The 12724-nt window shown below is 45.6% G+C and overlaps 1 protein-coding gene across 1 annotated transcript; it reads left to right on the top strand.

Moving 5' to 3' along the window:
• Nucleotides 1–2096: 2096 nt before the first annotated feature.
• Nucleotides 2097–11466, top strand: TST (thiosulfate sulfurtransferase). Its single transcript, XM_078683886.1, has 2 exons — nt 2097–4018; nt 10573–11466. Exons 1-2 carry the CDS (start codon nt 3427–3429, stop codon nt 10869–10871), a joined length of 891 nt encoding a protein of 296 aa, XP_078540012.1. The 5' UTR covers nt 2097–3426; the 3' UTR covers nt 10872–11466.
• The last annotated feature ends 1258 nt before the right edge of the window (nt 11467–12724 follow it).

The following is a 12724-nucleotide window of genomic DNA, read 5'->3' as shown; positions in this document are numbered from 1 at the left end:
CGCCGCGTCGTCACGTCTCCCTTTGCGCAATGACGGACTGAAGACATACAGGCTCCTTCAAAACACTGGAATGAGGTTTGACACGCACTGACGCCTAGGAGCAGGCTGCTTCTCCGCTGAACCACACGGAGATTCTACCACGTCATCAATTATGAAAGTGGCATGAAGGAGAGCAGGTCAGCGCAAAGGCAGAAAAACGGTTGTAGGCAAACGATATTAAGAGGCAAGCATAGATTTCGTAGTTCAAAACAAAACTCACAGTATAACTTGAATTCATTTTCTTACTGTGTTGGTGTCACTTATACACTCGTTCTGTAGACAGTATTCATTTAAAATGAGTCTATTATTTCATCCAATACTCGTTTTTCACAGCAGTTGTGACTTGTGCTTAAAAAGTACTAACTTAATCTCTATGCTGTTTGATATGTCTGACACTTCATCTGTAGCAATTATGGAAACACTAACGTCATTTCTACACAGACAGAGCTTTAATCTGATAATTGTGGAGGAGTTGCCCATCAAAGTTCAGTTTAACTTCTGCTACTAATTACGACATTTTTCTCAATTAACAAATAAATAACTCCAGTCATTTTCTTTTGTTCTCACTGCGCTTCAAAAATTCATAGTTACTTGGCAGTTATTTTCTTTACTCTTTACTTCTAACTTAAGACGGATGATAATGAGTCTTTGATTATTGTTGCGCAGTGCTGCCAGGGATGAAAAGTGAACTCGCGGTTCTTTGCTTACTTGAATTTCCTTAGACTTTTCTAACATTCATCTGGTTTCAATCTTCTTATGATGATGTTACCGGCAGCAGATAAGAGGACCGTTGTGGGTTCTTTTGCGAGGTGTAGCTCAGGCTGTTAGATGGTTTCTTCTCTGGTCTGGTCAGCAGAAAATGTCGCCAAAATGTTGTAAATGATACATATAGATGACAGGATACTTAGTGGTGATTACAAATAGATTTAATCCAAGACACAGCCGAGTACAATCCTCGCCAGCTGACCAGACCACCAACTGACACTAGTGGAATACTCCAGGTAGATGTCAGAACATACATAAGCATTGTGGTAGACAGAGAACAAGAAAACACAAAGAAAGGACTAAGACAAAAGACAACCATATTACATGAAGAAACAATGTACAACAACTACCTTCACTTTCCTAGAAACACCCACTTCCATGGAGTACTGGAAAAACCCATACATGACGGCACCATAAATGCCCCAGTGTTTTCAACACCTACCCACTGTTATCTGGAACCCTGTGCTTCTAAGAGGCTAGGCCTCTTTCGCTCCTATGTGTGTGTACTCCATATAGCAATCTTTGAAGGCTTAACAATGCCTCCAGTAGGGATGAACAACTGTCACTCCTGGGTGGACTCCATGCAGTACTCACTTGGTGGTTTAACGGTACCTTTAATGACTTGAGCTTCTGAAGTTACTGGGTGGTCTATATAACCTAGTAGACCAACTGATGAACATCAGTGGCAGTTTGTACATATAATGCTGTTCACGTTAAGATGGCAAATCCCTTCATGCCTGGCTCCTTCTATTCTCACATTCTCTGCAGCTCCCCATGTGTATGAACAGCAAGGTCTTTGAATCTCATACAACATACCCCAGAGAGATCAAAATAGTGCTTTAAACGTAGCTACTCTCCGGAACTGATTACTTGCATTTCATTCTTTTGAAAGGGAGAGACAGAGCACCTCTAAGAACTATTAGAACATTGGAATGTTGGGAGCTCCATTGAAAACAATGGAGAGCTCCGGGCTTATAATGGCTGGTATAAGCCTGGAGCTCCAACATTCCAATGATTATTTGTTCACAGCTCTGGCTGTGAACAAAGGCTTCAAGGACCATGAGCGGATTCCAATCCCCTCACGCTCCCATAAGGCTTTGTTCTTTTTTGGTAGAACATTCTGCCCTCTAGTGGCAGAATGTTCTAATAGCCTTATAGCCCTTCGTAGCAGGGCTATACCAGCTATTAAAGTCCCTCTCCCTTGTTAAAGGCCCTCGCCTTCGGCTCGGGGCCTTTAACGCTGGAGAGGGCCTTTAATAGCCGGTATAGCCCTCTACGGCAGGCTATATTACATGCATTTAATTGGGGGATGGGAGTAACGGAACTTCTCAGAAGCAAGCAAGTACTCTTGACAGTGATTACTAGCACTTCAATATTTCGATTCAAAGCACTGGGTCAAACTACACCCAACATCTTTTCAACCAGACAGTCAGAAAGACAAACAGGAACCTGAGCTAAAGTGGAGACTTGCGCTATATAAATACAAACAGATCACTCAGAAAGTGCTCCGAGTCTCGCCACGGGTAGGAAAGTGTTATATAGAGATTAAATTCATTACGGTGGATCACAGGACAGGTAAAACTACTAGTCCCAGCATGTTAGCAGCTGTTGCCTTTAAACAAATGAAGGACCGACTGAAATGTACTCTTAATCTATGTGATAAACATACAGATATGTGACACTTCATATCCCTGGTGTGCGACTGTGTATGTGTATACATGAGGTATATATGTGTGTGTTGTGGGAAGCGGGTGCTTGATTGTTTCGCCCTCACATTACCTCAGGCTCACTTTGGCAATCTCTATAACTTCTCATAAACACTGCTTCTTGTGCAAGAGTTGCACTTCCCCCATTTTGGCTCGCTACACTGCCTTCCACTCCCACACCATAGACTAGCGCACCATACAGAGTGCTTTATATGAACACCAGGCTAAAAAGCCGCTGCAAAAAAATAAAATGTTGAAATACATAGAATAATATAGGGTAATACGCATTGCATTTTGTTTACAATACCCTCCCCCACTCTCATCGTGACGCCTCCTCCCCTCCCAGTCACACCCTTCCTTCCAACACAGTTGATAAACTAATTTCACAAGCGCTACTCGGACCGAGAAAGCTCAGTGCACCGTTCCAAAACGTGGTTTGTTTGCCCGGAATCAGCACAATGCGCGTTTCATTTTTTTCGTTTGCCCCTTGCCTCCAGTAACCCTCTCCACTCCCCTAGTTCATCAAACGAAGGTCTCTGTCCTTGGTGTTTGTGGCTCCCGGCAGCAGGTGTCTCACTTTCCTGCCAGGCGGGCAAGTTTTAGTTTTTTTTCCACCGCCTGCCAGCTAAATCCTGTTGGCAGAAGGCGGGGGCGCGCCGTCCCTTCCTCCTCAGAGGGAGGCTGATTGGCTGTGGTCATTTAAGGACAACTGCAAGTCCCACCTCTGAGCTACTTAAAACAGCGTGGATGTTTTAGTCAAGTGTTCACACGGGAGTTTAGTTTACTTAGCTTTGACCGTACCTCAGATCACAGGTGCGCCATCTCACGGCACAGAAGCTCGTCATACATGTACCTCCCTCAGAACTCTTAGGTCCTCACACGCACCCCTCACTGACCCCCACGCACAGGTCTCAGCATGGCCCGCCAGCTCTTCTCCAAGGCTCTGGTGTCGTCCAAGTGGCTGGCGGAGGCGGTCGCGGCCCGGCGGGTGGGGCCCGGCCTGCGGGTGCTGGACGCCTCCTGGTACCCGCCGGGGGAGCGCGACGCCCGCCGGGAGTACCTGGAGCGCCACATCCCGGGCGCCTCGTTCTTCGACATCGAGGTGTGCAAGGACCAGGCCTCGCCCTACGAGGTGATGCTGCCCAGCGAGCAGCTGTTCGGCGACTACGTGGGCAGCCTGGGCGTGGGCAACGGCACGCACGTGGTGGTCTACGACGGCGACCACCCGGGCTCCTTCTACGCCCCGCGGGCCTGGTGGATGTTCCGGGCCTTCGGGCACCGGCAGGTGTCGGTGCTCAACGGCGGCCTCTGGAACTGGCTGCGGGAGGGCCGCCCCGTGACGGCGGAGGCCAGCAGGCCCGAGCCCGCCCACTTCAAGGCCTCGCTGGACGGGCGGCTGGTGAAGAGCTTCGAGGAGATGCTGGAGAACCTGCGGACCCAGAGCTTCCAGGTGGTGGACTCCAGGTCCGAGGGCCGGTACCGCGGCACCGAGCCGGAGCCGGGGCAAGGTGAGAGCAGGACCAGTGCTCCGTCAGCAGGAAGCACTGCCTGGGAAGGGGGCAGTGACTAACTCACCTAGATTGCACACAACCATCTTCACTGCGATGATTGTCCATCCACACGCCCAGGGCTGTACCATTAGCCACCCGTTTATAGTCCCCTTCTGACGTGCGGGTATACACGCACTAGCATTGAGAATTGACATCCACATACACAGACTATTAAACACTCATAATATATATTTTTAGTTTGGAATTTCTGTATCTCTCGGGCCACGGCTTTCGCGGCAGCAGAGCGCTTTACAAAGAAGGTATAGATACATATAAACCTCCATAAGGGCCTTGCATATTACCATTCACACCCATACTAATATAATAAAGAGAGAGACCAAACCTTTGAGGCGGGTAAGCTCAGGAACCACTGCGCCAACCGGAAAACCGCATACAGCATTGGAAAGGGGAGGCAAAGCAGATGGACATAGGCTATACTCCAGCGCAAAATGTAGTTTGGAAGGGACAAAGCACGTTGTGGGACAAAGTAGTCCGTTGGAAGTAGCACCAGCTCTGAGGTGGGCGTGTGCGTTCAGCATTGTGGCGGGCGTGTGCGAGAATAACGTTCTAGAGTACGTCGCCTGCAGCGTGTGCGTTCAGCATTGTGGTGGGTGTGTGCGTTTATGGCGTGAGAATAGCGTCCTATCACGTAATTGTGGTGGGCATGTGCGAGAATAGCGTTCGAGAGTACGCTGCCTGCAGCGTGTGCGTTAAGCATTGTGGTGGGCCTGTGCGTTTATGGCGTTAGAATAGCATCCTATCACATATGACGTTCACGCGGTATTGGCGCCGTCATCCAAGGGACTTGACAGCAGCCACACACGCTGAACGTTGGTGACCTTCATCATCGGATGCAGAGGCAGAAATGTGGGACACGCACAGCATCGCGGTGCCGTTTTTGAATTCGGGACACACAGGTTTTAAAGGATGCAGAGGTAGGAATCTGGGTCAGAAATGTAGGACACGCACAGCATCGCGGTGCCCCTTTTGAAATCGGGACACGCAGGTTTTGAAGGATGCAGAGGTAGGAATTTGGGTCACGCACAGCATCGCGGTGCCGCTTTTGAATTAGGGACACGCAGGTTTTGAAGGATGCCGAGGTAGGGATTTGGTTCACGCACAGCATTGCGGTGCCGCTTTTGAATTCGGGACACGCAGGTTGTGAAATAAACTATTCTTACCTATTCAAACCATTGCAGACATTCTATTTTATACCCGGACAACGTCGGGACGGGCCGCTAGTTATTATTAAACACATGACAGTATTTCCTTGAATGTATAAAAACAACTGTATAGATTAATACGGAGACAGTAAAGCCTTTCAGAAATCGATACATAAACACTGATTACCTTTTTTTCATGCGCTCCGTAAATATACTTCACATTACTTAAGGAAGATTAATGTCTGGAAAAGGCTTCCTCTATTGAGGAGTGTAGTATCTAGTAGGGCTTCTTAGAGGCAAGGTTCGAGGTTGTTCTTGGCGCAGATGGGAAGGCGTTCCAAATATTTGTTGTTACCCCTGAAAAGGACTGGTTAATAATTGTTTTCCTTTTGTATCTGGATAGTTATAGAAAGCATTTCTTTATTCCTGGAATTTCAGCCTTCTCCTATACATGTAAATTTCTGAGCTAGTAAGGCCTGTTTTGATGGAGGTCCTTGTGTGCCATACAGCTAGTTCTCAGAAAGCATCTGTTAGTCACTGGGTGCCAGTTCAAAAATCTTAGAACGTGTACACACGCTGAGGTTTGTACATCTAGAGAACACACACTGTGGGGGATATAACTGCATGTGGCCTGGTTTGTACACACAACCTCTATTTGAGAGGTACCCATCCCAGCACACATAGGTTGCCACAACGTAAACAATCCAATAGTTGATGTAATGGATATTTGGGATTTACACCCCAACCCAAGCATGCCATACCCGGTGGGAACCTGGAGCCATTCCATGAAAAACTCTCACATGGGCAAGAATGGCTTTAAGCTGAGTGAGTGTAGCGCTCCTAGACCTGTTTTGGGTGGCTTACACCATCTTGCACAGAACTGACGTGGCTCACATCGGCAGATGTGTGTACCAAAATTGTGTCTGTTCACTTTGAGACCACAAATAATAATAAAAATAATAATAATAGGGGAATTTATAGAGCGCTGAGATTACGCACACCGGCGTGTCCCCGCGCTAGGGTGAGAGAGGCAGAGGCCAAAAGTTTAGCTGGAGGGCTCGCCAAATCTACGTCTACAGTATCCTTGAACCTTTGGTAGGCTGTGTTAGAAAACTGGGGACAGGACATCAGATCTGCGAGTGAGTGCACACTTTAGAATGAGGCATAGTCTGGCTCAGGTCTTCCAGTGTCCAATCGACCGAAAATCAAAAAAGTAGTACCGTTGATAAATATGGAGCCAGACCTCACTGGTGCAGAGGCTTCCAACCCGGTGGCAGCCTAAATCGTCTGCAGAACTTAGAAACAAAACAGCATTTTCTGCAATACTTGCAAGGTTAGCCTGAAGGAGAAAACTGACCACGTTAATTTGGAATATAGGCGTCTATATCGCATGCTTTGTAAACGCAAGCGATTACAACGCAGTTGTTACAACAACCGCATTGTTACATCCCAGTACCATTACAACGCAAGTCTTTACATCGACTTGCTGTCTGCAGGGGGCGTGCTGGATTTAGGAATAGTATAATTTCCTATTCCAACTCCAGTGTGTGCAACAGTAGGGAAGGTGTTGGAATAGTAAATTAGTCTATTCCTTAGTTTAGAGCACCCCCTACAGCAAGGCGTTGTAACAACTTGCGCTGTAATGGTACTGAGATGTAATAACGCAGTTATTGTAAGGACCTTGTTGTAATCGCATGTGTTGTAATGCATGCAATGTGATGGCTGTTTCCCGTTAATTTTAGACCCCTTACATGAAAGCACAGTATGCCACAGGAGTGCCACGAGAAACAACTGAGGCATATCCAAAATGTATATGGATAAAGTTACTAGGATGGGGTGTCATTTGCAGAGAATGGTCTGCATTCTGTAGGATGCTCTACAGCAGAGGTCTTCAAACTTTTTGATGCCGGGACCCCCTTGTCAAAATTGTTTAGGCATAAGGACCCCCTTCTGATAACAATTTCTAGAACCTGGTACTCCTCATCATCGATAACTATAAACGCCCCCAATTCCCCCAGCAAATAATTTTTACGGTGGGGAAATAATATTAAACAGTGTTTAGCACACCAAAGGTCAGTGGGAGTGTAGTCAAAAGTGTAGCTAAAAACAACGGGCGTAATTTATGAGTAATTGGCGTAGGGCAGCCCTGCAAGTCTTCTTGCTGCTCTGCCCTATGCCAATGTGAAAGGTCAGGAATGCACCGTATTTATAAAATACAGTGCATTGCTGTCCTTTTCCCTTGTATTGGCTAGCACCAACACAGGCAGGATTGTTTCACAAAAACAATCCTGAGAGGCGTTTTCCTCTTTCTATGTGGACTGTAGCACACATAGAAAGAGGGAAAAACGGGGAGAAATGAAAACATTTCTCCTCGCTAGGCCTCCTCCGGGGAGGCGTCCGTTTTTAGAGCTGCCCCATGTTTACATGATTTTGTAAATATGGGGGCAGCATCAACATCCATAGGTGTTGAGTGGGAACCTCATGCAAAGCCCATTGAACCCCTCCTTGACGCAGAGTAAGGCAACGCAGTGACTTGCGCTGCTATGTCTTAGATCTATGAGGCTGTGCAAAGCCATGCAGGTGGCTTTGCACTGCTTCATAGGTATGGTTGAGACGCCTGCTCAGCCAGAGCATCAAAAAAGACGATGGAAGACATTCATAAATAAGTCCCAAAATATTCTGTACGTTTTTTAGGTCTTTCAGTATTATGTACCTACATATAACATAATGGGCAGCGTAACTGAAAAATAATTTTAAAAAGTTGTTGCTCAGTGGGAAATGCACTATGGTACATTATGATCCACTATTAGTTAATGCATTGCAGAGATCTATGTGTTACCAGAGAGCCACAGAATTAAATCTAGATTGGTGCAGTGTAGAATAGTGATGTGTATTTTTAGTGCTGCGAGGTCCCAGCCTGTGACAGAAAGCACTGTGAATATGTAGGTCATTATTTTAAACTTGCATTACACACAGTGTAAGATAGAATTCTGCAAAATGTGCAAATTGTTTTACGATAAAAAGGTGCTTCCAAAATGTAGATTTTAGTAATACCAGTGCATATGTAATGCAATTTGGTTTTTTTCACACAACTGTCCCTTCAACACCTCTTTAGGGGTACCAAGGGCTCTGTAAATGCTGTCACAATTAAAAGCAAGCACTTCACAACCCACTTGTTAACTCTTTGTACTACCACTAAAAACAAATCTTTGTCATGACAAAGTCTGGAATGATTCAATCAATTAAAACCAGAACCAACTCCCAAGCACCCTTTACACTTGCAGATTAACTAATAGCCCCCATTTGTATTTCATTCAGTCAAGCAGGCACCCTGACAACAAATCTTTTCACAGCACAGGACACTCAATTGATGAAATTTCAGGTGATAGCGATCTAAATTACCCGTCCCAGGACTGCTGTTTTTCCCCAAAAGAAAGCAAACATTTTGTATTGCAGACACACGTGAAGCTGGGGAATGTGCGACCCCCTTCCCAGGACTCTACGCCCCCCCTGGGGGTCGCGCCCCACAGATTGAAGACCTCTGCCCTACAGTAAGCCTGAAAAATAGGAGTACTAGGGGTGTCTTATACCCTTCCTCTTGAAAAGTAACAACCTTCTAGCCCAAGGTGAGAAAGGGAAACCGCTGGAAAAGGGAAGAACTTCAGGGAAAAGGTGGGGCAGACTGTGTATTGTGTGCTGGGAAATGGGCATGATATAGCAAAGTAGATTTAATCTACTTCCCTTATTTAGGGGAGACATCATCATTAACCCTGGACGGAGTTCCACGCAGTTGGGGACCAACTCCGCTTTGCCACCCGCCTCCAGCCCCCCTAAGAATGAAATAAATAAAAATTATAAGTAAAATAATAAACACTTACCTTGGCTGCGGCGTCCCCGGGCTGCTGTCCTCTTCCGCTGCGTTTCCCAGTGATCTGCGCACGTGCATTTCTCGCAAGGAATGCGAGCCTGCGCATGCGCAGATCAACGTGAAACGCTAAGGAAGAGGAGGACGGAAGCCCGGGGACGCCGCAGGCAAAGTAATTGTTTATTATTTTACTTACTTATTTCATTCTTCCTTGGAGGGTTGGAGGTGGGGGTTGATGAACTCCGCTCCGCTGCAGATTGTGCTGAGATTTGCATACTCTGCTTTCTCCGCGGAACGCAGAGTAGGCAAATCTCCGCATACACCGCCGGCGGAGCGGAGTTCTCCTCCCACGGTTAATCATCATGTATATAGTGGTATTGGAGATTGGTCTCCACAAGGCACTCTAACTCCAAAGTGAAGAACATATTTTAGTTTGGTGGATTATGCTAGCGCATACCCACAAGCCATTTCCCTTCAGCCGGTAGACAGTCAACATGTAGTTGAGGGCCCTCCCTACTTTTTAGGTCGAGCATGGGCAGCGCATGCGCTGCTTTACTAGCCGTGCTTTATTGGAGTATGTACTTGAAGCCCCGTCCACTCCCTGCCCATATTTGTCATCGGCTTGTGTCATTGTCCTTTGTAAATGCTGGCTTCTGATTCGCTATTAGGCTTGTTAGTCCCTCCTTAGTATCTCCTTGTCTTCATTTGTAACCTCACATGATGACTGGCCCTTTTACTTGGGTTGTTACAAGGTAGTCTTCTTTAGTCTGTAAGCCCTATTTTCCTTAATGAGTGTCTCTTACTGCAGGAGGGTGTCTCATGCGCAGTTGTGACCACCGGCTTGTTTATTTAACCCATAGCAAACTGGGAGCTCTTCAGGGGCCGTGGGAGACAAAAGGGGGCAACTTAGCGATGCCTTCAAGCATTTGGAATGCAATAGGTCTCGCATTTGAGAGAGTTTAAGCTATTGACATTGTAAATGACAATGCCTTTTATTTATGTTTTAAAAAACAACACATAAATAAGACATTGTAATTTACAATGCCAAAAGCTCAAACCAGTTTTTTTGCAGATAGTTCTGAAGCAGAATATTCTGATTGAAGGGAGCCGTTCAGACGAACAAGTATTGAAATCGGTTGTTTGGGGTGTGCATCAACCCTACTCCTAAAAGCCTTATCAACCCTATACCAATGGCTAAAATGAACCAGGTTAAACCTACTTAGCAAGCAGGAAGAAAGCAAGTGGTACAATTGAGGTGAACCACCTCTCGATTGTACTAGGCTTAATTACTTTCTGGCTCCAGGAGGGACTAGGTTGTTTCTGGGCCATGCTGTGTTTGGATTCTCTTGCGCCATGTAGGAATTGGAAACCTGTCCACAACTTGGCCTCGATAGCCCATTGGGAAAACCTGTGGGACAGTGTCTCAATAAATATCCCTTTGCCCAGTCAATTTGTTTAAACATATCTCTCTCCTGATTCTCTAGGGATTGACCCCGGGCACTTCCCCGGCACCATCAACATGCCTTATATGAACTTCATGACAGAGTCTGGCCATGAGAAGCCACCGGAGGAGCTCCAGAAAATGTTTAGCGAGAAGAATGTGGACCTGGCCCGACCCCTGGCAGTTACCTGCCGCCGTGGCGTGACAGCCTGCCATGTGGCGTTGGCAGCCTATCTGCTTGGAAAGGAGGATGTGGCCATCTACGACGGCTCTTGGGCCGAATGGTTCAAACGTGCCAAGCCAGAACTCATCATCACTGAGTGGAAGCGCAAATCTGGATAGTGCTGAGTGCCACTTCTGCGCTTTCCTGGAAATCCACTTTATGACAAATGTGAGATGGTGATCAGATCATAATATGGAGGAGCATTCATTGGCCCTATGCATATTCAAGGAAGTAACAGTCAACCGGACACTGACTGATATATAGAAGTACAGAATCCTGTATATGCATTTTGTCAAGCTCTTGCAAAAGTACATAAAAAAGGGTATCACACTGTAAGTTTCACGCATTTCTTGTTCAAGTGGATAAAAGATTAACCTTTTCCTTGCCGATTGGTGGGGTGATAAATTCTGGGGTTTTCGGTGATAGTACTGCAAGAGAGGGAACATTTCCTAAGATCGTGTCTCTGATTTTAGGGAATAGTTTGCTGTGAGATACAGAGTGGGTAAGATTTCGAGGCACTGGTTGCTAGGAGAGCTATTGATTTTGGGTCCGTTCAATGAGGAAGCAAGCCCCTTGATGCTTTTGGATGCTAAGGTTTGTGAGTTGCAAGCATGCCATGCTCACCACCGCTTTCTTTTGGCTTCAATTTGTTAGTACATTTTTGATCATTTGAATTTTGTTTGGTAAAAAATAAATAAAAAATGTATAGCATTATTTGTCTGTCCTATCATGGTTAAAGGTTTTTTCAGAGAGTAAAAATTCAATATTAGACATAGGTGGAGTGGGCAGAGGTCTCTCTGTGGTCAGTAGCTCTAATAGTTTGGCTAGGAAAATTGTGGAATTCTAAATTTACTCCTAAAAACTGACAGCGTCCTTTTAAAAAACAACTGCTTTCTATCCAAATCTGGTTTAATATGCCCACTTACTTGCATGCATTGCAGATACCCAAACAATTCCAAACTTGTACCAGCAGAATTTTCAACACATATTCATGGATAACTTGCAGAGAGGATGAGGGAATCCGTCATGATTTATGACATTTTTTTTTTTAATCCCCCAGATTAAATTAATCCGTGTTTGTGACGGACCAATTAGCACCCTGTTGTTGGTTTAGCCCGCACATTGCATCTAGGTGCATGGAGTCCCTGGGGTCAATTTAACTTGCCCAGTATTTCATGTTTTTGCTGTTGTTTTTTTACTGAATACAGTGCATCGTATAGGGGTTTGGACATAGTACACACCCAGCTGTAATGACCTGGGAAATGTTCTAGTTAAATAAAAATACCAACTGAAACCATTAGATATCATAACCAAGACTTGACATTTATCCATAACGTACCCTTAGGTAGTCTAAAACGGGTGGACAGAAGGAGTGCCTTAGAAATATTTAGCAGCAGGTAAATTGGAGGGAACACTGGGCCACAATTCTCGGCACCTGTTTTATGAAGTTCTTGAATCAGAAATGTAATCCTTGATGAATGAAAAATCATTCCCCTAACCTAGTTACAATTATAGCTTGTGTTTCGGGCTCAGTGCTACACTTTTGCATTTTCTAACAACTGTAAATAAGAAGAGTAAATCTTGCCCAGTTTATTGGTACTAACCGGAACACGGCAAGGTGATCGCAAGCCAAGTAGCATTCTCTTAAATTGCAGTTCGGGCGTGAAACATGCAGAAGACATACCAGACCTCATCCTCACGAATCAACTTGACCTAATCCTCCTAACCGAAACATGGCTAAATATCGACTCTGCACCCATCCTTGACATTCTAATCCCTCCAGACTATGACATTATAAGAGCTGACAGACCAAAAATATCTGGGGGTTGCATAGCCTGTATACATCGCACTAACCTTATGGTAAACCAGTCCGAAACCATCATCCTCCTCACCTGCGAATATCTATACATAAACATGCAACAACAGTCTCCCATGTAAATTACACCTGATGTACTACCCTTCAAGCAACAAC

The sequence above is a fragment of the Lissotriton helveticus genome, chromosome 1_1, assembly GCF_964261635.1.
Source record: "Lissotriton helveticus chromosome 1_1, aLisHel1.1, whole genome shotgun sequence".
Classification (NCBI taxonomy): Eukaryota; Metazoa; Chordata; class Amphibia; order Caudata; family Salamandridae; genus Lissotriton; species Lissotriton helveticus.
Note: the sequence above shows the minus strand (reverse complement) of the source record. Positions and strands in the feature narration are given on the sequence as shown.

Bases quoted from the DNA above. Each gene is read 5' to 3' on its own strand.
- TST (XM_078683886.1), top strand. From the start codon at position 3,427: ATGGCCCGCCAGCTCTTCTCCAAGGCTCTGGTGTCGTCCAAGTGGCTG. The intron at 4,019-10,572 runs GTGAGAGCAGGA...CTGATTCTCTAG, and splicing joins CGAGCCGGAGCCGGGGCAAG to GGATTGACCCCGGGCACTTC.